General features: G+C 36.0%; 2 protein-coding genes across 2 annotated transcripts in view; both read right to left on the bottom strand.

Moving 5' to 3' along the window:
* The window catches only part of LOC139688435 (succinyl-CoA:acetate/propanoyl-CoA:succinate CoA transferase), a 61461-nt gene extending 54396 nt beyond the window's left edge, over positions 1 to 7065 (bottom strand). Inside the window, exons 1-2 of the mRNA XM_071586008.1 lie at positions 6895 to 7065; positions 318 to 470 (exon numbers count right to left, since the gene is read on the bottom strand). Coding sequence (XP_071442109.1) covers positions 318 to 470; positions 6895 to 7057 — 316 coding nt within the window. The 5' untranslated portion in view covers positions 7058 to 7065. The remainder of the gene's footprint in view (positions 1 to 317; positions 471 to 6894) is intronic.
* Positions 7066 to 9055: 1990 nt separating this feature from the next.
* nst (phosphoglucomutase 3-like protein nst) lies at positions 9056 to 26858 on the bottom strand. The gene is made up of 13 exons (XM_071584740.1): positions 26738 to 26858; positions 26497 to 26601; positions 26323 to 26393; positions 25971 to 26100; positions 25795 to 25890; positions 21971 to 22163; positions 16855 to 17010; positions 14556 to 14727; positions 14172 to 14284; positions 12446 to 12603; positions 11506 to 11698; positions 11120 to 11235; positions 9056 to 9649 (listed from the first exon to the last, which is right to left on the bottom strand). Exons 2-13 carry the CDS (start codon positions 26592 to 26594, stop codon positions 9505 to 9507), a joined length of 1641 nt encoding a protein of 546 aa, XP_071440841.1. The 5' UTR covers positions 26595 to 26601; positions 26738 to 26858; the 3' UTR covers positions 9056 to 9504.
* Positions 26859 to 27510: the final 652 nt, after the last annotated feature.

Below are 27510 nucleotides of genomic sequence, written 5' to 3'. Positions count from 1 at the left end.
ACCGTAAAAACTCAATTGCTCATTGGCCTCCGCGATAGCTTGGCCAACACAACTTGTGACTTCGAGTAAAAATACGTTACACACGTGTTAGGCAATAAAGTTTGTTCCTTTTCTTGAAGCATTTCTTTCACTTCGCACACGCTCCCTTTCCCTTATCTTTTTACCCTATTCCCTATTGTTGAGCGTAGTCCACCTTGGATCCGAAATAACATCTCCCTATCAGCCACACGCCTCTGGTGATAGTTGGTGGGCTACATTGCAGTATCACTATAAACAGCTAGCTGACGAAGAAAGACAAACGTCCATCTTACACTTACCTTGGCAATCAGGTTCGGTGTAAGGGGCCTGTCCTTCGGTGTGCATGTGACATACAGTAATGTCCTTGAGACCGTTCGCCTTCCCGAAGTTGGTCATCGCCGAGACGAGCTCAATAGGGGTCGCCGCCGCACCCTGGATGAAAACGGTGTCGCCTGATGGACAGAAAAATACACAAATACGGTATTACAGCTTGGATTAAGTAGCATTAGTTATTGATAGATATAGGTCTTTATTTGGGGGAAATTTAGACAAAATTGTTACCAGGGTTAACAAACAACCGAGGCCATTTTCGTCATTTGGAATGTGGTGTAAGATAGGATACCCAGAAATGGGGGGCGTAGTAGATGGAGCGTAACCCGGCTAAAGCCTTTGCCTTTTCTTACTTAATAAAACACTCCAAGGGGTCCACAGTTTTAAGCCCCATCAGACGGACAGTTTAGTCCACTTGAAATGCTCCCCATATAGCGGCCACACATGGATAGGGATTCTGCCGCCGCCGGGATTCGAACTCGGCTAGTAACCTACGATAGCTCCCCGCACCAACCCGATTCCAACTAGGGTTAAGGAAGACTAAGTCAATTTCATACGACCAATGAATGGTATTTTTTGTGCAATGTGCGTCTTAAATTAATCCTGTGCCACGAAACAAAAGTAAAAATTACCGCAATCCGACACGTCATAGGGGTGCACATATCCTCGAGCGTTGGACTGCCGACAGGAGGGCCTGGGTTTGATTTCCGGGCATGCATCTCATGGCAACCTGAGCTTCACCCGAGCTGTGTGATTATTAGGGTACCAGAACTTTCTGGGAAATCATCGGCGGCACACATGGTTGCCCAACCCTGATGTGGATTTCACACGCCGCTGTATTGGGTGAACTCTACCACAACCTATTAAACCGACCTTTAGGGTTGACTACAGTGTTAATGGTTATCTAACGCACTAGAAGATTTAAAAACAGATTGATATTAGGAAAGGAAAAACAGGGGAAAACATTTATCGACGCACACATGGAATAAGTAAATTTCCACGGATAATACATCCTCGATCTAAAACTGGGCCCCTCACACTTTCCGAACGAGTTGTCTACCAAGGAGCAAATGTGCCACATGCAAATATCGCTGAAAATACTATATTGTATAAATATTTTTGAGGCCCAAACGTTGGAAACAGCGAGATTGAATATATATAGTATACTCAAATCAGATGCGATGCCTTTAGAATCTATTCACAAGTTTGGCCAATAATCCTCTAATCATAATAAGTGATAAGGTTAATTATCTAACATACTGCGATAAAACTTACGCAGAGTATGAGTATGTGATTATGACTGATAAAACCTTACAGTGAATGAAATCATCTTCTATGATAATTGAAATTTTTATTGAAAAAAAATGACTTTTCCCTCGCCTTGTATGCGCATTTACTTGTACAGGATAGCAAGTAAAGGGACCCTACGTAGAGCAGACAGCTTGGTTTCAATATTTTAATGGATAAAACCGTAATTAAGATTTTTTTACGAATAAATCCATAGAAGGCAATACATAATTCTGTAAGCACGGGTGGAATAACTATATTGAATACAATATTTCATAGATAATTCTCCTCGATAGTCACACCCAAAAATTTACCTTATCTTGTCCACTCTTACATTCATCCACCACAGTTTCTTTTCAAGGTAAGTGTAGCTAAGAAGGTATTATTTTTAATTGTGTTTTTGGAACGTTTTTCTTTTAATCCATTACTCCATACTATCATTGCCTTAAGTATTTTTATCCTCTTGACATATGTATACTATGTTCTACACATCTCTCGTCTTTGAGACATATTCCTCGTCTCTCGACCTCGAGTCCCCTCGACCACATTCGCCCACGACTTTCTCAGGGTACCCCTTCCTCTCAAACCATTTACCCATCTCTCGTCTGATTCGTCATTCAACTCTCATACGTATCCGTCTCAACGTGACCTTGCTACGTAAACGCCTATCTTTCATGTGTGGCTGTAAAGAAAGCATGCAAATCACTCGCTCCCATCACCCAACATTTCTCAACTTAACTCTCCAACTATTGTAATTAAAACTTCTTTCATTCCCCCCATATCCACCACATTAAATGAACAATATGATCACAAAATTCAAATTGTCCAGCATTCACACGACTTTTAATCTCCGCGCCTACCCTACCAAGGTTTCATTGATAAACGACAAATATCTACTACCTTGTTGCCAGTTCAATTATTTGGATGTTTACACCCTCTATTCAATACTCCCAGTCGTATCATATGTAAGTACTTGGATTTTGGACGCATGCATTATCAATTTATTCTCTTTAAATACATTTCATTTCTCCAGTGGAATATTTCTCTAACTATTTTCGAATACGAAATTTTAGCTCTTCACAGAATTAGCTTCCGACCAAATGCAGTAACTAATAGGCTCTTACACTTAATACGAAGTGAAATGGAGATAAACGTTTCCTTGGGAGCTTAAATTGGGATCTGTGAGCGACATGGAAGCTCATAAAACTCTTACTTTCTTTTCCACACTTCAACTTTCGGCATGCACTTTCAAGCGAGCAGATGAGTCGTTGACTTTTCCATGGAGAGTTATCGGCTGTTATCCATTATAAACATTAGGATTTACAATCTTTAAAACTGGGTAACAATAGTGACGCGATGAGTCAGCCTGGAAGCGCTATCACCTGCCATTCGTGGATGAGTATGTATACGGAAGTATGTTTGTGTACGCATATATGGTACGACGTAAGCCCAAAACTCCAAAATGTCCACTTTAAATACGTGACAAATTCTGAAGAGGCGAACTAGGCAACTATTCACATTCATTTGTGAGTGGGTGCCGAGAAGGATGGAAAAGGTGAAATGGGCAGAAAGGAAAACCAACGAGGCAGTTTTAGACATGGGTAGTGGAGGAGAGGGAGAAATCCAGAGGCAGGAAAGATAGATACAGAGAATTTTGATTGGCGATGGGATATTGAAGACTAACAGCGGGGAGAACGACAGGCAAGTGAGGAATTAGGAAGGGTATCGGCATGCTTTACATATGGAATGAAGGGACGAATGAGAAATGGAAAAAGGATTTATTGTAGAGTTGTAGTGTGAAAATATTTCGCCTTCTCGAGGTCACCCAGGTCCCTCGATGTCCGATGCCTTATTGATTTAAAATTAAAGTGAAATTACCCGCAACTGCATCAAATCGCGAAGTCTCTCAATGAAAATTAAAAAACGAAATAAGGTCAAACTCATCCGGTCAGCCGTCGAGTTTGAAGCAGTGCGAGAACCCCATAACTTTGAACAGAACACCACAATATTAGGAATGTTCCTTGCTAGCTCTCTTTCCTCTAGGAGTACCCACTCAAACAATAAGCATGGTGCCCTCCTAAGATCGCGGATAATACCGAACACTATGCACTCTTGGAAAATACATGCGAGTGCTACTGATAAATTACGTGCGGTAATATGTTACCAATTATAAAAAGATAACTTCCAATGTACTAAATGCAATACATTTTTTGCGTACTCCCAAAATAAAAATTCAGAACAAACAAAGTAATGTTCAAAACTACGCCCATGGACCAAGTCCCTTATCACCCATAGCCTGATAATTGCGAGGTTACAAATGTATTGCAAAAAATCAGATGGAATAGATACACAACAAAGTACTTCACAGATATTAAGCTTCTGCAACAGCATTTCATCCGCAGTGAGTTTCTTGGCTAAGTAAATTCGATAAAGAGCCAACCAATGGAGGATTGCAAAACCACAGGAGAGCTACGCAACTCAATGCTGCAACTGACCTTGGAGTATTCGCTAAGCCGACAGGACGGCATTAGATACCCTCCACTAGCTGCACTTCAAAATTGTATCTGTGATCCATATCAACAGTCGAATAATTTTACAACTGTGGCAGCAATGATTTAATAAACATTGATTTAATAAACATTGAATCAATGAACATTGTTGAAAAATATTCAGAGGCTCTATAGCAGATACTCCGTGGTTGTATCACGTCGTAAGCACCAATAATAATGGTGGGTTGGCATCATTTCGATATGTTAACCAATATTGGCGACAGAGTATCATGCATACCTGCATACATTGTGCCCATCAAATATACCCAAAAAAAATTCATAACCAGCAAACTAATCATGGTAAAATGGACTATTACCCATTACATTTCTTCCGCAACGTCCATATTGCTCCCTTAAGAGACGGTCAGAAGTAACCATGCTAATTTTTTGACCCAGCAGAAAAATAAAATGGCATTACCTATAAAACAAAATCAATTATTGTCAAACCGAGTAGGGCAGCAACAAAATATTTTATGGCAAAATGCATCCAACAAATAAAGATGTCACCCAGGATGTTTACATCATGTGAGGTCGAAATGAAAGAAGCAACTTTTCATTTCTAATTTCAATATGTCGAGTAAAATCCATCAAGTTACGCCTGAGACAATAAATTTCAAACACCATGCGAGGTGAATTTTTAGATTTGGCAGAGGCAGTGTTACTAACACGGTCTCTCCAAACGAATTTCAAACTCTTGAAAAAGCGTGACAGAACACTCATACCGGGATTTCGGGATCCCGGGTGTTACTAAACCGCACACAAACACCCCCCATCGTCGCCCTGTACCATTAATAATTGAATAGCGGCTAAATTTCTCCGCATTGTGCTCGAGCTGCAGCCATTGAGGAACTCAATTTTTACTACGTACAATAATGACCAAGTAACAGAAATAGGAATGCCTCAACATATGTGTGTGATGTAGAAGCACGCTCAAGAGTAATATAGCATTTGGACGGGACGGCATTGAACACAAAATGAAATAGAGAACACGTAAAAGGATAAATTTCAGAGCCTCTCTGGGCACCTGCAGCTCCGCTCAAGCTAGGTGATTTTACGGGTACCAGATCTTGCTGGGAAACCATAACCGGCAGAGGAAAAGCAACTGGTCCCCTTACCCTGATGTGTGAATTTCACCCGCCGTCGGGCTGAGTACTGGGTGAACTCTATTATCACCTACCATACCAACCATTGGGTTGATTACTTTGTTTACGGTTCATAAACACACAAACATAAGGACATACAAACACGTGTATGTTTGTGGGTCCTTTACAAATTACACTTTGTTTAAATCATCTCATTCCAGTACAAAATTGTTATTTCACCTTGTTAACATTTTTCCTGTGCCAAAAGTCAACAAAATAAAGATGGGATTGCTGCACAATGCAAAACTAAGAAACGACCAACTAATTCAGCGCGATTATTAATTTCAATGTGGACTAAATCCATCGGCAGCTTACGGTACGGCTAAGTTGCTTTTATAAGATTTCCTTTCCAAACGATAGCATTCATTCGAGTTAAATTCCGCTGAACAAACATGACCTTTGAAGCCAAGAAAAATACCTCAACTGCTTAATCTTATCAGTATGACTACAATACGCTGGGCGACGAGTTCTTACACTAAGCGTTGCTGTAACTTTCTGCTTGGAGTAAGTTTAATTAACTCTCCTCAGGTATTTAATCGTCATCACTCATTAGGGTTGGTACGGTTTTCCCTCCGCTTTAGGAATGAGGGAGTGGACAATTGCTAATATTGCTGGTATGTCTGAGCGACGGTGAAACAAGTTTATTCAATTGCCATTACTAACTCTACTAGGGGAAAAATAAAAATTATTCCCATAAAATGTATTGTCTCTCCAAAGAATTGGCGATGTGTATTTAGTTATGTTAAAGGGTGCACTTTCAACGTCGTCAAGTGCAATACTTCATTCAGTTATGTCATTCTAGTCTATTCGTACGAATCAACACTTCACCACCGGATAGAAGAAATAAAGATATGATCGGGAGCGAGGAAGGAGTAGTTAACGCAGTATCATCTTGCTCTAAACGGATATCTAGGGGTCCTAAATTAAACAAATTTATCCGAGGAACTATTGCTATTATAATGTACCCCAAACTGCACAAAGTTGATCGCAGCCTAAACCCGAGAAATAACTACAGCCAGAAGAATAAAAACCCAGGTCCCACGCTTGCTTTGATAGCACATTCCCCAATCCAATTTCCCCATTGCCGAGGCGAGAATGTGAGATAATAAGTCTAGTGATAATATGCAACAGTAATTGCCCATATTGCACAGTCCATACACGAACCTTGGACGGGCAGTACGCAATTCATTAGCATACATACAAAAATATCACGCCCTACACATGATATGCCTGCAAACCCGGCACATAGGCATGACAGCTGACGCCTAGGGGAAAATCTTGGATGCTGTGAAACACAGGAATACATTAATAAAGAAGTGAGCCTACAGGAAACTGAGACGAGTATATTTTTGAAAATTGATTCAAAACGGCTACCATCGTTCAAGAAATCGCTATTAATTATACCATAAAACGGAATAAAAAGGGCGTGTTTATTGATACGTGTATTGCAATACTTAAATCGGAAAAGAAAAATTAAGAGGAATCCACATTAAAAAAAAGATGTGCAGTACCAGTTAAGTTTTCAAAACCTCCCTTCAAGTGACAGGACCAAGGAAAATAACACATACCAGACTTTATGACTTTCACAGCTTCGTCGGCAGTAGTCCATTCCGGCTGACGGTTTAAAGGCTGCGAAGGCTCTGGGCTGTAAGTGTAGAAACTTCTTGATTTTTTGACAGAAACACCCCTTAGAGCTTGGCTGACACGAACAATCCTACTTGCAAGCGCCATTGTCACCAGCGAAATGAACTATGAAGTGGCTCGGATGCAGCGCCATGGAAGTTTAGCCGAATTACCATTTTAAAATGACGGTCGTAAAGCGAAGTTTCCTGATCTTTCTGCTACTAGACAGAAATGTGAACGTATCTACGTTTACATGTGATGTGGAAACCTTTCACTTCAGGTTATCCATTGCACTCTCAAAGTTTTTCAGTAGATTAATTCGAAATGGATGTACGAGTCAATTTTAACCTAATTTATACTTAAACAGCTGTTCTTAGTTAACGCAGAAGTTCTTTTCTTGTTCTAATCGGGGTGCCACTCCGATGCACATTATTTACAGTGAACTAAAACATTTTATGTAAATGTGTTTAAGCACGTTTTCTAACGCTTGAAATGAGACGAATCGAAAATATAAGTTCGGAGAATTGTAATGTTTTGTCAATTTTCCTTTATTCTTAGAATTATTTGAAATTGATTAGAATTATACTTGCTGCAGCCACTTCAAAAATTTCTAATACACCTATCCTAGCACGATCGTGTAAAACTGCTATGGTACCGTGTTTCCTGTTCAAGGCTTAACTCTTGGTTCTTTGAAATAAAACTTGGCCAAATTCTAAAAAACCGTTTCATCTGACCCAATTGCAAAACACAGCCAGTTGTTATTTCTTTATAATTGTACAATTTACTCTTATTCAGCATTTTACCTCATTATCTAGCCTACACAAAGGGAGTCGTGACATGTTTAGCTTGGGATAGGGAAATGCTCCCGAGGACAGTTTTCTCGTTTAGGAAATCATTCGAAAAAGTACCTCCTAGTAAACTACGCCCAAAGCTTGAAGTCTATTGCAAAGATAAAAATATCCTGGGCTGGATTAAATACTCAATAAGTGTTCGCTCACTACTGGTAGCCACAGATGGTGTTAATTCTAATGCAGTAGTAATCACTTAAGGTGCTCGTTCCCCAAGGAAGTGTTGGACCCCTTTAATCCCTCTTTACTTAAGGAGATTAATTCGATGGTTTATCGTCAACAGATATGTTTATCTGCCGACGATTCAATGGTTTCCATAGATACCCTTGGTCCTAAGGATAAAGTAGCTTCAGCAGATAACCTTGATGCTATATAATGTTAGTGCAACACTTTGCAATTAGAATTAAATTTAAAGAAGGTACAAAGTGATGAATTTTTGGATTTAGAACAGTTCCCTCCCGAACGCCTACTGTATTAAGAATAACAAAATAGAAAGTTTAGCCTTAATTAAATACTTAGGGGCTGCCCTTACTCACAACCTCTCCAGGTTGGAACAAACAAGGGGGATATGTAAACAAGCTTACAAAAAAATTAGGATTTATTAGAAGAGTAGCGAGGAAATTTGACAAGAGGGTTAAAGTAGTATGTCATCTTTCACTAATTACGGCTGATTTAGAATATGCCACCAGTATATGGGATCCTCATGAAGTTGGATTGATAGCCGAATTAGATCGTGTCCAGTGTAGAGCTATATTTGTAAAATGTTTTCATGATAAACCGAGTATCATTTCAACATTAATCAAGGAACTAGGTTGGGAACCACTTGCATTGATTGGAACGAGGTCTCTTCAGCTATGATTTTGAAAATGTATTATTAGCCTCATCATACTACAGGACATATCACTCGAATAAAATTACAGAGATTACATGTAAAACAGATTTACGACATCATTTTTGCCACGAACAATTAGGGATGAGAATACCATCAGACCACGCAAGATGGGTATAGTATTTTCTGTGAAAAATAGTCTGTTGAGTAATCACCTCTTGCCACACACCCAAGCAATGGCTTGCAAGGTATCACATTAATAAATTCATAGACATACATGTAGATAGTATCTTGTTAGGACTAATATGTTAATCATATACCTAGCAAAGCCTCTGCCACATTCAGACTACACTAAGGCACATCTTACCTCTTTTTTACACTTTTAATTAAAGTTTCAAATGATACGTCACTATGAATAACAAGTTAAGGTACTGCACTAAAATAAAAGACTCAGAACAGCTTTTGTTTTTATTAAATAAGCAGATGGCTTGAGCCAAAGAAACATTAAAAATAACAAGATTCAACTGTTGAGCAATCAAACTAATAATAGTAAAAGTATAATGTTTTAAGCCAATAGGCAAATCCAGCAGGCTCAAAATTTAGTTTGTCTTAACAAAAAGTAGCAGGATCCTCAAACCTTAAGGCATCCTTTTAACACAAGAGAAAGATTCAATCCATATTATCCTTTATCAGTAATTCCAATATTTACGCATGTAGAACATTACTGAATTAAGCAGCAACCAATCCCCAAAGAGATACAGTACATATCATCCTTTCAGTAACCAAGGCTATTTATACTTTTAAAAAAAGAATTGACCACAGAAATACTTTTTTATAATCAAATCCTCATCACAGCATGTTAACGTTGCTATGCTATCTTACATGGCGGGAATAACAGGAGCTTCACCAACACCCGCAGCCATTTCATAAACTTTAATGGCTACTTTAGCAGCTAGTTCATTTGCATTCTCCTGAGTGTCTGATTCTGCATAAATTCTTACAGCATCTTCCGTTCCTGATGCCCTAGAATGTAAATGGTCACCAGTACTGAAAAATGATCTAAAATAAAAATCAAAACTAAAAAACAATGAATAAGAACTAAAACTACCAATTGTAGGCCGCTGAGCTAGGACAAACCATAGGTGCTAACACAAACTGACAAAAATAGGACAATTTTATTTCAGCTTCAGAATGGGACAACATTCTTTTCACTGGTATTTTGGGTGTTTATTTCAAAATTAATTTTTTATCATAATATGAAGAAATCCTTTCGAAGAAAAAAAACTCCAAAAAGGTGGATATGAATGCACATCCTGTTGTGCCTAGAAGTGAACTGGTAAGGGAATTGGTAAGACCAATCAAGGTTTGACTCAGTAGGGTTACCCATACCAGAGAAATTATGAATTGTGAGCCAGACTTAAGTAGTTCCACGGCTGTGACCAATTCAAGAGTCATACCGAGGACACTTCTCACCAAATATTTCTGGGTTGAGTGTGTCCCTTCCTCCAACATAGCCCAGAGAAAAAAAATATCTAAGGAAAAGCAGCTCTCTTTAACAAAATTTGCAAACTAGGCACACTTATGGCTAATACATTCAGTAACTATGCCTCAATGAAAAGGCAAATAAGCCATGAAATGCACTCAACCATTGAGACATACTATCACACTGCAAACATTGTTTTATAATGGGAAGCCAACTCAATCATTTTATCATGAAGATATGATATAAAAGCTCAATATAATATCTAATTCTGGCTAGTATGATTATTAGATCAGTCAAAAACACATCATAACTAGTAGAAGGATAGTCATGTCAGAATTCAGAAGACTGAATTATTCTGTGTTGACTATGAGAGACAAATGGTTGGCACCTGTTTCTGTGATCACATCAAGGAAGAGCCATTATATCAAGTCTAATGTCTTTTGAAGCATCCATTCATTTATATAAATAATTCCACGGCTTAAATAGCCCCGATCACCATAAAAACAAAGCAAGAAGTTTATTTATACCAATGAAATTTCAAAGCATACAATATCTTACAGGACATTAAGTTTTGTTTTTTTGCTGTGAAATATGAAAATTATTATTGTGACAGTTTTGTGTAAGGAGGTAGGTAGTACCTGTAATACCATCATAGTATTGGGAGCTGTAGACTAAAGAATTTAAATATTGGCTGACAAGAACCACTACACATGATCCATTCGAGCGAAGGCAGTACTCAGAGGACTAACCAGGTGCAATTTTGAAAACAGGATAAAGACCACAAGGCTTTCTTTACTAAGGACCAAACTTTTCTCTTCATTCAGCATCTCATAGAAAACAAACACCGCTGGTTTCATGCAAAAAAGTCCCAACAGGGAAAATAATGGCTCACCACTTGATAACTGAGAGATGGAAATTTTTCGGTACATTGACTCAAAGGAATATATTTTGGGAAGTGAACATATTGGAAGTGGAATGATTATGATAACTCTACATATAATTAGACTAACCTTACAAATGATCTGCCACTGGGATAACTCTGAGCAAGTTTGTCAATCTCATCTTGTAGCCCCTCTGGAGCTGTACATTTCCTCCCCGCATCAACAGTTGTAACAGCATTTTTGTCCTGTGAATTGCCCATATTTCATTCATGAAATACTTATACTATATATTTCTAGTAATTCCACTACAATGACTGAAACTATTACTCTAAAACACTCAATGGCTTTTTCAAAAACACAATGTTACCTCCAAAAAAAAAATGTTGGTTTCATAATCACATCCTAACACGTTGCTTGAAATTGATTGAAAATTCTGTTCACCATAAGCACACGTTAGTGTCATATTCTACATAGAGCATGGTTTATTCATACTACAGTAAAGGTAATTGATTTACCTTCACTGTAACCTTCAACAGACGATTAGGTAAATCTGTGTAAGCAGCTTCCCAATCCTTAAGACTCCAATTTTTCGACCTTAAGACAGATTCCACAAGTAAGATATCAGACAGAGCATCTCCAACAGTAGGGTTGCTGATTTCCAATAAGGAATCCAATTTAGCAGCAGCTTTCCTTTCACTTGAAGATAAACTGTAATGAAATATGATCTTTGGTACTGACCAACAATGTCAAGCACATGTATATGCTTCACAGTTTAGATATAATTGATTTGGATACACCAATGGAAATGACGCATTATACAAACATTTTCACCAACAAAGTTTCTAAAACCATGAAATAATCTTTTATTTGAATCTGCTCTTCATTTCTGATACAAAATAAGAGCCAATTGACAAGTAATTACTATCTAAACTTTCAATCACAAATTAATGATGACATTAACATTTATGGATGTCATTTGTCAACAATAAATAAATAATTCATTCATTTGAATGTCCTGCATTGCTCTCAACCCATTATGTACATGTAACTCCCAATTATCCCTTGCAATGAGTGAATAGACACAAATGGTGCTAACAGGTAAAAATAAATAAAGAATGGGTAACATTTGGTGTAAAATTTAAATATTTTCTCATCCGAAAGCATATCGTAATACATTAGATGCTGAGAATTCAATATATTTCAATAATAAAAAAAGTTCAATAGAATGTTTGACACTAGTGAGGATTTTTTTCCAATGCAAGTACATTCATAGATCCACCCATTCATACCCATTCACACCCATTCATAGATCATTGCCAATTTTAATTCTGTGAATGGTGGCTTAATTGGCTGTGATATGATTTAACAAATAGAAAAATGAGTCCCCAAGCTAAAAATTGCAGAGATAATATTAAGGACAGTACACTCAAGACTTCAATGAAACAAAACTCATACCTTTGATCATTTGCAACTTTTTGGATCAGTTCCACAGCTGCAGTTTTGAACACCACTGTCCCATGACCATTTGCTTCAAAGTACACACCTATATCTCTTTCTAATGCCTTATGGTGTAAATATTTGACTCCGGTTGAGACACAGTCTACTGGAATTTTCTAAAAAAAATAAAAGTAGATGTTTTTCCCTACACAGAAGTAACCACCAGAGCCCTTGAGTATCAAGGTGTATCGATTCCAAGAATACACAGGAATGTTAAATGAAAAAGGTGTTCCTGGTATTGAAAGCATTTAGAGATTCAAAACATTGAACACTCTGACAAGATGGAATTAAGTTTAACTGGGGATTAAAGGGAAGTATATCTGAAAACAATTGGAGGCAATGTACACGTGAAAGAAAGGCAATAATACAAGCATAAGTTTTAAACTACTGGTAAAGAGAGATAAATTCCACCACAGGAAATAGTTGAGAAAATATTTAAAAGATTTGAAATTCTGGGAAAAAGAAAAGTTGATCGATAGGTTGAAGACAGAAAAGAAGTGAAAATACATCAGCAAATTGTACCAATATCTAATACCTTAATACACTTGAGCAAGAAACTAATATGACCAGTGGAATTCAGTTGATATGGTGAATAGTATACTGTCTTCCCACCTTCAAGGGCTTCAGTTTGAATCCCACCAGTGACATAATTTTTCAAAGTTATCCTCGACCCCTTCTTGGATGTAATGTGAAGAGTGCCTCAAGAGGAGTACATCATCTGTCAGATGGCTATTAAGTTGCGGATTCTATGGCATATTTGATTAAGAGCAGGCTAATCCAACAATGGATTCCTCTCCATCCTCCCCTTTTCCCCGAAAATCCTACCTCTACCAAATCACCAAACAATCCCCACTAGTACAAGTGAACTCCCCTAATTTCTACTACTGCTAGGGCCAGGCCACCAACTGATGGCTTCTGGGAGTCACTTTGCCTGGGACAATACTTCTTAAAAATATTTGCAAACACGTGTGAGAATTTGAAATGCAGTAGAAGTATGTTTTCAAAGAAGAGTAATTACAAAATGCAATAATATGTATTTAAATAGTATATTGAAAAGGGAAACATTAGAGAACGTTGAGCAGTTTTCACAATTGATTGACACCTTAAAAGATGATGGAAAATATAGCCACACATTAAGAGAAGAATTACATAAGAAGCATTCACCAGAAGGAAGAGATTTATAACAAAAGCCCGAAGAGGGGAATAGCACATAAAAATTCTAATCACATGATCATATGGTATGGCACTGTATAACTCAAAATGATTTAGACCAAGAGAGGACACATAGAAGAGGAATTAAACTTAAATTGAAAGACAATAAACAATTCCATAAAAGATGAAAAAAGGCCAGTTTGTTGTAATTTAGCTGGTTCTATGAGAAAATGCTAGGTATAACAAGTTAACAGAAACTTTTCATTTCAAAGGCTGTAATTAACGTTAGAAATTTGAAAATAAATTAAGTTTAAACCTGGGTCAGTAAAATGTGAAAGTTTTTTGGACTATAATATGTTTTCTTTTACCATAAAATCATGACACATAAGCACAGTATTGTACTGATATGCAGAAGGAAGTGATGGTAAGCAGAATAATTTTAAAATTACTATATTTTAACCTTTACACCCATAAAAAAGGAAAGATGTTAGATATGAAAAAAGGAAGAGAATTTTAAATAAAAGAATCTTACCAGACTTTCTGTTATATATTTTGTTGAAGCTCCATTGGCATAGGCAGTTTGGACAACTCCTAAATCCAATTTCAATTTGCACTCCTGAAGCAGTTCATTTATATAGCCAGCCACTAAGCAAAAAAATCATCTATGATCAATTTGAAATATTTAAACACAATTTCATGTTACGGAGTGTTTGCAAACTGCTAAATTATAAACAAAACCCTTCATCTCTTTTCTTGCTGCAGGTAAACTAGACAAAACATAGCATCTAAATGAAATGAAACTCTCAATTTCTGAAAACAATAAAAAATCTTCAATGTTTAATACTTTGTCACGATATAAAGAACAATAAAATATAAAAATGAATAGTTGACTTCAAATATACAGTCAACAGATTACCTAAGCTTGCTATACGATCACCATCCAAGAGATGAAAAACATTGTTATCGTCAACATAAAAGTAAACCACCCTGTCAGCATCACCATCCACTGAAACTCCTTTATCACCAGGTTTTAACTCTTCAAGACCTCTCGGTAGTTTCTGCTGAACTTTAACAAAGTCAGCCCCACACTGTAAAACATGAATTTGATGTAAGAAAGTAAATTAATGCTCCAACACTGGAAGAGAGGGCACAACATCTGCCAGTAATAGGCAAAAAGATTTTCACCAAGAATGAGAAAACTACCGACTAACTTAACATTAGCTACTTTTTCAAACAATGTAAAATGTACCTATTTCACTGCATACATTTTTAAAAATAATTTTGGCTAGTCTACAACTACTTTTGGTTCATAATCATACATTAATAGTAAAAACAACATAGTTTTCATTAGTATGCAATCAAACTCACAAAAAATGGAGATCACCTTTTATGAAAGCAAAATTTTCTTCCAAAAATAGTTAGGCATGACTGAATTCTAAAATAATTACATGAGAAAGAATGAATTCAAGATTATTTTAATAACTTATGTCAAATGAATTTTTCAAACCATATTTGGCCAACACAGGACTTGTAACAGATCATGACCTCAAAACAGTTAAAATGGAGACTTAAAGTTTAAAAATATTTACATGACAATTAGTGAATTCCTTTTACAGACAAGCAATCACGCAGGGTCTCTGCCTCTTTATCAACAAATATTGAAAGGCCAACCTTGAGGAGCGATTCATCACCTGAAAATTTGCAAGTTAGTTTCATTTTATCTGTGTGTTCCTATTCCAATATCTATCTCTGAGACATTTGGAATCGTAGCAGCAGATGAGAGTGGCAAAAAAGAAAAATCGAATGAAAAAGGTAACCAGGCAATAGGTTTTTGATATAGAAATGATACCATAGCATTTTCGTTATGTACATATAGCATACCTACACGTATGGTCGAAGACTTATTTTAATGCCAAACAAAAAAACTTTCTAGCAAATCTCCACTCGTAAAATGCCACCAAAACATATCCAAGTACTTATCTTCAGTTTTCCCTTAAGTATGCAATCACACCTGTAATCTCCGACTCAACTGTGCAACCTCAAATCAGCATACCCTAAGTTTACATAATCTTTGAATATGCATGATTTTCCAGTCCATATAGCCCTTCTTACCAATCAAGACAGTAAGAATCTCAATGTTAAAATTCTGAAACCTGAATTTGTGTGAACCCAAGTGGTTGGAAGCTGCTTGACTCGTTCTTCAACTTCATATACTTTCTACTTCACTTCGTGTCATCTTCAATTATTTTTCTTTTTCTCCTCTGCATACTAAGCATTATCACTGTCTCTAGCATCCTTCCTCCTATCATTCATTTGGCATATCATAGCAAATAGCTCATATACTAAATGCATACTTTTATACACTATATTTATTATATACAGGTTGCTGCGTATCATATCTCTCTATATACCTCCTCCATCTGCTTTTGCTACATTCCCAACAAATTCTTGTCTTCTCTGACCATTCCTAGCATTCTCTTTGTGTTTCTCCCCACTCAACTTATTTTCTCCATACCAATGATGTCCAACATCTCCAATACTTTCACTCTTACTCTTATTTCAAAGATCCGTTGCAACAACCATACAACATTACACTCCCTATGTCTTCACAGATATGTCTGGGTTTACACATCCAATTCCCCTTACTTTAAACTTAAAATCCTGTTTCACTTTTCTTATCTTGATGCCCTTGCTTCTATAAAAATTTCCATTTAACTTACAACCAAAATAATGTGGTATTCTACCACCTGTAACTATTTACCTGCCGTCATATTTTGTGCTTTCATAACAGAATTCAAAATTCAGGAGAATCTCATCAATTTTGACTTCTGATAATTTAATTTCAACCTCTGCAGAGTGACTCTGTAATATGTCCAGTAATGACAAATTTCTTGGCTGACTGGCAAATGACTGCAATATTTTATGGCAATCACCTAACTGGCACCTCCTCTGTGAGCAAAAATTTACAGAAGGGTATGTACCTTAAAAGCCACATGATATGACTAGAGAGTGGCCTACCAACCTACCTACATATGCTTGTAGTTTGAGCACTTCATGCAGATCAAAACCATTATTTCAGGCTAATGAAATAAATTACTTGGACCAGCGGGAGTTTTCATTGTCATTATTAATCTTTCACTTAAAACAGTGTCTTCTGTGAAATTTCATATATTTAAGCCCTAGTGACTAAAAAGGGTGCATTTCAATCAACTTACCTCAAAATTAAGAGCTCCTTTACCAGCATTGTGTAACTCTACTTCCAAAAACTCTTCACCCAAAAAATTAGCCAGCATTTCCATTTTAATTGAACCTACACCATTTGCACCATCAAATACAATTTTTGGATGATATGAATCACCACTGATGCTAATCTGAAAATACAAAAAATCAGCAAAATAAGTGCAAATATACAGATTTAGGAGAAAAGTTCACTCCTGGCCACCTAATTCTATAAATAAGTAGTCACTAATAAATACTACCAAGAAAAATGTCCATAAGTAACTAGGTACTAACACTTTCTCGAATCATACTCATTTAAATCATGTGCCCAAACACCAGATGATTTCTAATTCCAGATTTGTTTAGAGTTACTTTTGTATGAGCAGTCTCATCACTGCAATAAAGATTCTCAACTACTCCTTACTCTTTTGAAATGATTATTTAAATATTTATTTATTCAGTATAAGTCCGAAAACAGCACATTTTGGCCTTTACATCGGACTATTAACAACGATAACAATGGTCACATTTAAAAACAACCAAGCCCTAGATGGAGCGAAACACACCCAGGCGGGAATCGAACCCGCGACCCTTGGAATGGCAGACGAGGACGTTACCCTGCCGCCACCGGGGTCGGCGATGAATGAATGGTGCATATTAAACATTTATGTTAGAAGAAATAACATTTATTATTATTGATTAGATAGTTACATGGGTGTATAACACGATATAAATTTTCAAAAATTATAACAGAGAATACACACACAGGTTTCAACAAAGAGGAAATGTAATATCAATGGAGAGAATAATAAGAGTATTTATGGGTAAATATAGGGTTTTTTCCAAATGTATTGTAATTAAATTCACTGCACTGCTCCTACCAATCGAAGTGGGATTCAACCACTTGGAGTCGGTGGGGGGGGGGGGGGGGGGGCGGCGCTAAGCATTGCCGCGGAACCGGTCTCAGTGCTCTTCAAGCTGTGGAAGTGGCAGGCTGTCAATTATCGTTAACCTCTGCGTGCCAACCGTGTCACGAAAGACCAACCGAGCAGAAATTTCAAGTGAACTTTCACAACATACTGAAAATGAACCTGATTACAAGGACAACGTCATTACTGGAGATGAAATCTTGGTTTTTGAATACGACCTAGAAACAAAATGCCAAAGATCTGAGTGGCACAACAACAAGTCCCCCAAGCCCAAAAAGGCAAGAATGAGCAAATCAAAAGTGAAAACAATACTCATTGTCTTTTTCGACAGTAAAGGAATGGTCCATAAGGAGTTTGTTCCTCAAGAACAGCCGGTTGTCGCTGCCTACTTTTTCAATGTGCTGGAAAGACTCCGAAAAAAGGTCATCAGGACGAGAAAAGACATCTCCACTACCTGGCAACTCCATCACGACAACGCGCTACGAGTTCCTGGCCAAACGCGAGCAGCCAACGCTGCCCCAACCCCCTATAGTCCTGACGTCATCCCAGCAGACTACTTTTTGTTCCCTCGGATTAAGGCAGCCCTGAAAGGAACTCGTTTTTTGTCCATAGACGAGATCCTATTAGCCGTGACAAAGACCTTGCAAGAGGTCCCCGAAGAAGCCTTCCAGCCCGTACCGGTCACGGCAGAGTTGCTAAAACAAATATGTAGAGGCCTAAGGACAGCACTTTGAAGAATTTTAAGTGTTTGGGCAAATCTGTCCAATAAGTTACTAAAAAAAAATTATTGCATTACTTTTGGAATGCACCCTATAAAAGCAAATAACACATTTTTCATCCTCATCTTTCTTAAACCAATTAAAATTAATTATGATTAATTTTTTTCCGTTTTTCCATTTCTGGTTATCATGAATTCAAAGTTCACTGGCCAACCTGTTCAGAGTATGCATATGGAAACTGTGGTTTCACAAATGGTTTAATTTATCACATCTAGAAGGCTCAATGTATAAGCAGTCATATCTAAAAACAATATTGTGACAAAAAGTATGATCAGATGGGAGTCATTTGGGAAAAAAAGATAGTTACACTGTTAGATTGAAATTTTAGAAAATACTGTTGTCCTTCAGATGAGTATTTACAACTGAAGAAAATTATCTATTTCCAAACTTACATTCAACCATCAGACACAGATCTAAAATTGCACAAGTGCATCGATAGGTTAATATTGTTGTTGGTTAACCTGGCAAAAAATAATTGGGTTCCCCACAGAAAACCTATTCAATAAAGGAAATTTTAAAGCTGAGTAAATTATTTGTTTTCATTTTTTAAGTATCCAATACTGATTAAGTCATTCTACTCTTCCAACAAAATAAAGTGCTTTTAATACATACTATGTATATTAATTTTGCAAAATATTGGGGTGTTCCTAAATCACTATGCACCACACATTGTGAAATTTTGACCCCTCATTGCATTGCTGAGGAATATTTATAAACTTTGTTTTCCAAGCTCAATTAATATTAACAAATGAAAACAAATTAAAATTTTCCTCTTCAATACTTTAAATCACTTTCTACATTGATTTACACTAACACCCCAACATTGTGTGACTAGCGGAGTATACATGAAATGTAGATAGAGTGGTAACTATTTCTCTGTAGCCATTTGGGATCTGGGAAGCAGGATGGATGGATGATTAAAAATTCACTTGATTAAAAGCCCTGACTTTCAAACATATTTCATTAAAAGCCTGTAGAGATCCTGGATTTTTTTAAGATGAGAACCTAATATCATTGGTAACAGGTTGCAGCCTTGGATGGTAGGGTCACCAATGATGTATTTTCACAACACTGCCTGTTAACCGAGTGTGACCATATGACAATTAGTGTTACAACAGCATTCCTGTTAATGAAGACATTGAGATCGTATTGCAGAAAGAGTTTATAAGGTAAGAGACATAACGTTTACATTCCAAATATCAGTGCATTTGGCTTTGCTATTGCCATCAAGAATTGTGGAAAGGGAAAGTTAGTATTCTGATACTTGTATTCCACTTTAAATATGGCCTAAATATGTAAAGAATTTGGATTTCATAGTGATAATCTGTAGAATTTTTCAGTGGCATATAATAACAATAAATCCTCTTCACTAATTGCATAATCTGAAGATAACATGGAGGAAACTATTTTATCATGCTCTTATCAATATTAATAAAATGCAATACACATATCTTTCAGTTTCTTAATGGTTAATATTTGTTAGCCTTAGTACTTCATCATTGCTGACATAAGTGGCTTTGGTGGCATTTGTCTACTCTACCCTCATGCACTAAATTACAAAACAGAAAAAACATACTTTTTCTCTATAGATGTTTTGATTACGTAGAAACTTATGGGAATCAATATATTTGTAAATCAATTTTACCTTACAATGGCTTTAAAATACTAAAATAATATGCAAATAAGTTCAAAATCTAGTCTTAGGCAGAATGTAAGCACTGAAAGTTTCATAATGAATTAAGAAATGATCAATGATAATATTTAACGTATTATTTGACTTTTATTATCATATGACTTGATAATGACAAAATCATACACTGACAAATGAAAGAGACTTACATTATCACTTCATTCAAATTTACAAGGAGTTTCACTTTCTAATTCTTCTTCCAAACAGCTCATTCATAAGAATCCAGGGCCAAAAATTGCAGCAGTCAGCCTTGGTTACAGAGCATTCAAGATCACAAAATGTCAACTGTAGGCATTATATGGCCGTGATTATGTTCGTTCAATTTTGATCTGTTCATGATAACCAACGATGGAAATTAGAATCGGAACAAATTCACATTACCATGTGTCAACTACAATTGTAAAGAGATTGGCCAAAAATCAATACTAGAAATGTATAAAAATGAAAAGGAATTTATAAGTATTTATTAAATGTTATTGCATCTATTGAATAACTTTTGCAAACTTTCGTTTAATTTTTAAATCTTTTCTTTACAATTACCAAATGCATATCCCAATTGATCACTGTGGTCTTTCATGGAATTGCTAGTACATACACACTGCTATGGTACATGGGTTTTGTAGGATATCTTTACCATGGAAATTCTTTTATTTTTAAGTATTCTACTTGCATGTGTCCTCCATAGGCTTATCTCTTCATTTACTCTTTTGAGAACTATTTATTTTTCATTTATTACCGGCTAACCATTTTATTCTCAGTATTCTTCTGGATAATCTCTGTTTCTCTCATCATCCAAGTCTCACATCCTTAAGAGTAGACTCCATCTGTCTCAACCAATCACTTCCTTAAACTAATGCTACTATTACTAGCCATCAGGAGTTGTTTCTTCTGCTAGAAAGCCTTCTTCACCATTCCCATTGTACTAATTATACCACTCTTGCTTCTTGCATCATTAGAGATTCTGCTGCCTAAATAGCAAAATTCTTCCACTTGCTCCCACATGCCTTTCCTTAGTCTTACTAAAAAATCTTCCCTCCCTACTTCAACTGCAAGCATTTACTTTGGCTTTTATTTTCTTTATTTTGACATTGAACTTTTTCATCCCTTCATCCTTAGTCACTAGTAACTTTGTTTGTCTTCTTTCTTCTCTTCAAGTTAGCTATGCTGTTTACAAATCATAGCATACATATATTTTTCCACATATTTTTTTGCCATTAATTTATTTTTTTCCTTGCCCTCATTGACTGCTTTCTGGATGCACACAAATATTAACAGTAACAATGAGCACCCATACTCCTATCCCTTCTTTATTTTGGCATCCTCCCTTCTTTCATCGTGACCAACATTCGCAGATAATTCATCCAATAGGATCATTTTGTAAAGGACATCCTATTGTACTTTAAAACCTACCCAAGCATAAAGAATCCAATTTTCAGAACATTAATATATTTCTTAAGTATTGACTTATTCTTGGCTGAAGGGAGAGTAAACAGTAAATTATATGGCTATGGATGAGGTAGCTTCAAGTTAAATTCAAATTTTCAAAAAATAAAGGGAATTAAAAATCACAAATTCTGATTCATGACTGGTGAGTTAAATTGATGAAGTTTTTTGGTAATTCTACGATCTCATGAAATGCTGTAAGTTTTGATAGAAAATTATAATACCACTACCAAAACCATGAAATAACAACAAATGAATACGTAGTACTTACATCTTTACAAAAATTTTTGAAGGCTTTGGTGAGCTTTGCAAAGTATGAGCTCACCCAGATTTCTCTTCCTTTGTTTGTTTCATCAACGAAATAGTGAAGCATTGGAGTTGTGACAATTCCAAAATCCCTTGATTCTCCTTGTAAATCCTGTATTCCATCAAGGGTGGCATTTAACAGTGGTACTCCACTCGGCCTGGTCATAATTGATGGCACAAGAGAAGCACAACAGTTTAAATCTACATTTGACTGAATGCTATCAGTTTGAAATGAGATTCTTTGTTCATCAAAGAAACTCAAATATAAAAGAAGTGATATTACATGAGTAGTCTCTTAGAAACTGATAATAGAAATAAATCCTATATGAATATATATCTTTGACTAAAGACATACATATATAATGTATAAATCTGAATATCTCTGTATTAGTAACAATGACTGGGTAAAATTCCATCACCGGATGGTATCATAGCCATTTTTTTAAATTATCTTCATTATACACTTTTTTTGTTTTCCATAATACCCACCTGGAGATAGACCACTTGTTCTGATTTTATTTTACCACTACACATTGGTATCAAGCACGGCCAGATATGCCCCCATTAACGTGGTGCGCCTTTTACTGAATTAAGTTTATAAAATATCTCTCCCTAAAAACCTGAAATGTTAAACAAAAATATCCCTTTTCCCAATTTTGCACAAAAATTATTTTCTCAGTTCCCTGTACTAAATTAAAATAACAATGAAAATTGCTTTAATCATACAAGCGTAAATACCCAATATGTGAATAATGACATTCCAAAAAGTTCCAGCCATTACATTAGTATGAATTTGTAAATAATTGTCAAAACTCACAATTGAATTTATAAATGTAATACTATTTTCATGAACTATAAGTTGAAATATGAGTTCATATACCATTATTATAATTATCCATCATTTATAATTACTAGTGAGACTAACCCAAAGCTGAATAATGAATACCCTGAAACATTTGTAATCTGGCCACTCTAGTCACTACCCACAGAAACCATACTGATCTCTCTAAAATGATGCTTTTATTTCAAACTAAGGTTTAGTTTTATCTCTTGCAAGAGAGACATAGGATGCTACTCTAAGACAAAGAGCTGACATGAATGATGTAATTTCCAAAAAAAATCAATCAAATCAAATAAAGTCAATTATTTCATTACATTTCAATATGTAATTTCCAATTAATTAATGTACTATGATTTTTTATTTTTACAAGCATCCATATTTTCATGTTAGTAGTAGTAGTTTTTAGGGGAGGCGACCGACTGCTGAGGTCATTTGCGCCATAGGGGATGGACAGGAAAGGAAGAAGGGTGGAGAGAAACCTGGCGTCGGCATTAACCTACTCTTTACGAAAGGCGCCAAGGGGTCCGCAGTTTAATGTCCCATCCGACAGACGGCGTACTCACTCTAAGTGCCCTCCACAAAGCACCTCAAGTAGGGATCGAGATACCTCTGAAAAATATTCAACACCGCCGGGATTTGAACCCGCACCCCCTGGGTGATATTTTCATGTTGGACATGCCTTATCATCATGCATATTACATGCTTTGTTATGATCAAAGGCAAATGGTAAATGTCAGTTACAACCAACCATTTATTGTGTGTTTTGCCAGAGATGTTCACATAATTGTTATATTTTGTGCTCATACATATACTTGGACAAACTGTTCCTGCAATGAGCCTTGGCTCCTCCTCTGAATAAATACCTATTTTTGAAACCTTGTACTTAATTGAACACTTTTACTTTCTAAAAACTGAATCTACACAATAAAAATCTAGGAATCATTTAGGTAGCGCAATTTTGCAATGTAGAATTGGTGATGACTTTTACAAAGGTACCATACAGAACCATTATAAAGGGGTACGCTGAAATCGAGAATACTTAATGTCTTGACTTAATGTCACTTGCCCCTTTTTTTGCCCTCCTGAGCACTTTTTACCAAGTATAGTGGGTAACCCAGCAAAAAAATAACCACCAGAGTGTGGGTATAAGTGGATATCTCCAATAATAATAATAATGTCACTTGAGACCACCATCAAATGGATATGATAGTGATGTGATAACAACATCACTATTACGTCTGCATCATAGTGGTCCCTAAAAAAAATAAAAGAGAGCCGTTATTGCAATATTTTTTTTGCAGGAAAGTTGCTTTCACATTTAGCAGCTTAGAATTAACTGTAAAAAAATGTGCCATTATTAAGATACTAATTAATACATCATGATCTTGTTTTTTTCATGAAAGTGAGCAAGGGATGTCATTATCATATTTTATTAACTCCTACAAACATTTTTAGTAGATGTTATTGGTAGAAAAAATGGCATATTTTGAGTACCTATACCTCAAATGACAAAGTTATAAAACATTAAACATTTGTTTTATGAACTAATTAATAACTTGAGGTGATTTTGGCTCATTCTTTCTGGGAACGACTTTCTTTCCCTTACATATATTTTGCAACAAATGAAATACATGAAGACCGAGGGTATTTTGGTGCTGCTGATATTTCTTGGTACAGGCATATTATTGATCTTGAATGGTCGGAATTTTCTAAAAATGTTTTTTCCCACACTTATATCACAATAGTTTTGGTATGCTACATTACATTATGATGAATATTACATTGAAAAAACCATTGCTAACCTCAGAACTAATAACCAGAACCTTTCCCGTGGTATTTGGCATTGCAGAGGTTACTCAGTGACATGTTGTACAACTACGTTATTGAAAGATCTCAAGTTATTCCAGCAGATGACTCAACTCTGTGAAAAGTCTCATCTTGTGATCTTCTGTCAATCGAGTTATCCTCATTTATTTCTTAAAATATCCCTGGTTGCAGAAGGATTGAAATTTTATCCAAGACCAATAAACTAGTGCTCCATTTAACTAGTAAAATAATCTAGTGTTTCTAACATTTCGTCAAGCCACTGAGCCTGGTTTCAACAAGTTATACAGTAAGCATACAGAACAACCAGGAAATTTTCCGCCAGGATGTGTATAAATGATATCAACTACTGCTCCTGAATTTACATTTTAAGAAGTCGTTAAACAATATGGTTGACAGCAATTTCCAAACTCATTTACTTTCTGTAGTCACTTGTTGGGTCACATTATAAGATTGAAGTGATTAATTACATAAATTAGGATACTGGTTTATTTTCAGGATGCCAGTTCATCCAATTGTCCCTTATAACACATTATGTGACAGAATATGCCAGTGTTTACAATTCAATTTCAACAGTATATGATTTTAATGTCAGGAGCCCAAAGCCCCGCGTAATGATATATGGGTTACCAGGACATATTTCATAAAAATGAAATGATATATCAAAGGGAGAGGGAATGAGTACATACACTGCAACTGTTTTTGTAAGGCATATGGCGGGTTGAGAAGCAATATTCTTAAATACAAAACGTGGGTGTATTACAAGGGAAAGTGACAGTAACTCCAAAACCCACTGGACAGTAAAGATTAGAAATATTAATGAAGCATATGGTTTCATTGCAAGTATCTCGACTAGAACTACACTTATAAGTCGTGCTAATTGCTTTAGCAGGCTATCGGGGGCTACTAACAAGGCATTTGCCGGTGTGAATACACTTCTTTGATTGAATCATTAAGATTCAGGTTGACATTAATGAAATAGGTAAGCCATATGGGGTTTAACTCATATGGAATAAATAGTTATGTATCAAACAGGACTACTAAAGGCAGGTACTTTGTACTGATGAATAATTGGTAATCCAATTAACACTTCAGCCATAGAATAATCCATTGAAGTATCTCACCTTGTGTCGCGACCAACAAACACCTCTCCCTGCTCGCTTATCTCAATATTTTCACTCCGAATGATATCAAGTAACACAGACTCCAAATTTTCATCACTATAATATAATAAAATTGGCATTAAGACGACATAACGATTCAGCATCGCCCTGGCGTAAATATGAATGCAATCATTTACCCCACATTCACAAGGTTTGTTGCTAACTCCTCCCATTTTTGATTCAACATTTCTCCATGAGGGTCTACCAATTTTACCCCATTATCTTGCTCGGGGTTGTGTGACGCAGTTATCATAATTCCAATCACGGCTGAAACAGGTAACGAAAAGAATCGATAATGAATGATCATTGACCTCATGTGGACTTTAAAATAATTTCATGTTTAGTCCAAAACTATTACATACTCTTCATCGGAAGAGGATTTGTACAGTAATAATTACAAAACTTTTATAAATATCACAATTACAAAAGAACCAAATTTTAATTCACCATCTAAGAAATAAGATCATTTGAAATACTAAAAAGGCATACCTTTGGTGGATTTTGATCTGAGAACTGCCAAGAGTCCCATTCTATACATAACGAAGTCTAAATCGTCCGCCCTAAAAGAATTGTTAAGTAACACCTTACAGTAAACGTCAACAAGCTTATAATTATAGAACACACATTTCCGTTGGTCCATACGAAATTCCAAAACATACGTACAAAGTGCGAAAGCCTGCAGTACCATATTGAATAATCTTTTCCCCAATTTTTGGGTGAGAACTTTTACTGGAAAGACTTAGGGTTAATGCTAACGCCATTTCGTCACTGGCAGGTGGTCGAGAAAAGGAAAATACATGAAAACATTACCAGAACATCACCTTTTAATGCATTATGAAAAGTACTACATATACAGATAAATCAAAACTATTTCACCACAATATACCCGCACCCTACCACATACCAAATTAACCTTCGAAATTCAGTATAATTGAATGACCCGGCTATAAAACAGGTTAAATATTAACTTAAGGTTTCCGCCCACGTGTCGAAATTTGGAATGTTGTTGCCGCTTGAAAACAAATACAAACCCTAACCTAATGCCATCTATCAAACAATGAAAAAGTTACAAAAACTACGGTGGCGGCTCATTCAAAAACTGCGGTCACGGTCCTGAAATTATCGCCACGATTCACAAAAATATCCGATCATGTTTTAATCCTAAATTAGGAGTGGTTTTCTGTAAATAAAAATTTAAGACAGTGCTCTACTAAAAATATCGGCCGACGCACTTATTTATTTCAAATATTAATTAATTATTGCATTCTGTAACCTCTAATTTAACTACAATCCATCTACCAGGTAACTATGGATTACATAATGAATTTGTACAGCGTATAGTTGATTGGTTTTTTCTTAAAGTTGGCTCATGTTTATCGGCTCAACAAATATCACCACATACCCATCACAAGTTTATCCATTGCACTCATTAGATATGACTACATATGATGGATATCGAAATATGGATATTATCATTTGGTCATACGATATACAAATATATCCATTGTATATTCAGCTTGGCTTCAGATTTATTCTCCACTTTCTATTATTATTTGACCAAGAAAATTCAAGAAATTACCATATGGTTAAAAACACTTCATAAAATATGTGTTGATTGTATCTCCAAAAAGTCAAAGCACCGGATGTCTATCTTTTTTTATAAACATTCGTTGATGG

Source organism: Hetaerina americana, unplaced genomic scaffold, assembly GCF_022747635.1.
Source record: "Hetaerina americana unplaced genomic scaffold, ioHetAmer1.1.p SCAF_2, whole genome shotgun sequence".
Lineage (NCBI taxonomy): Eukaryota > Metazoa > Arthropoda > Insecta > Odonata > Calopterygidae > Hetaerina > Hetaerina americana.
Note: the sequence above shows the minus strand (reverse complement) of the source record. Positions and strands in the feature narration are given on the sequence as shown.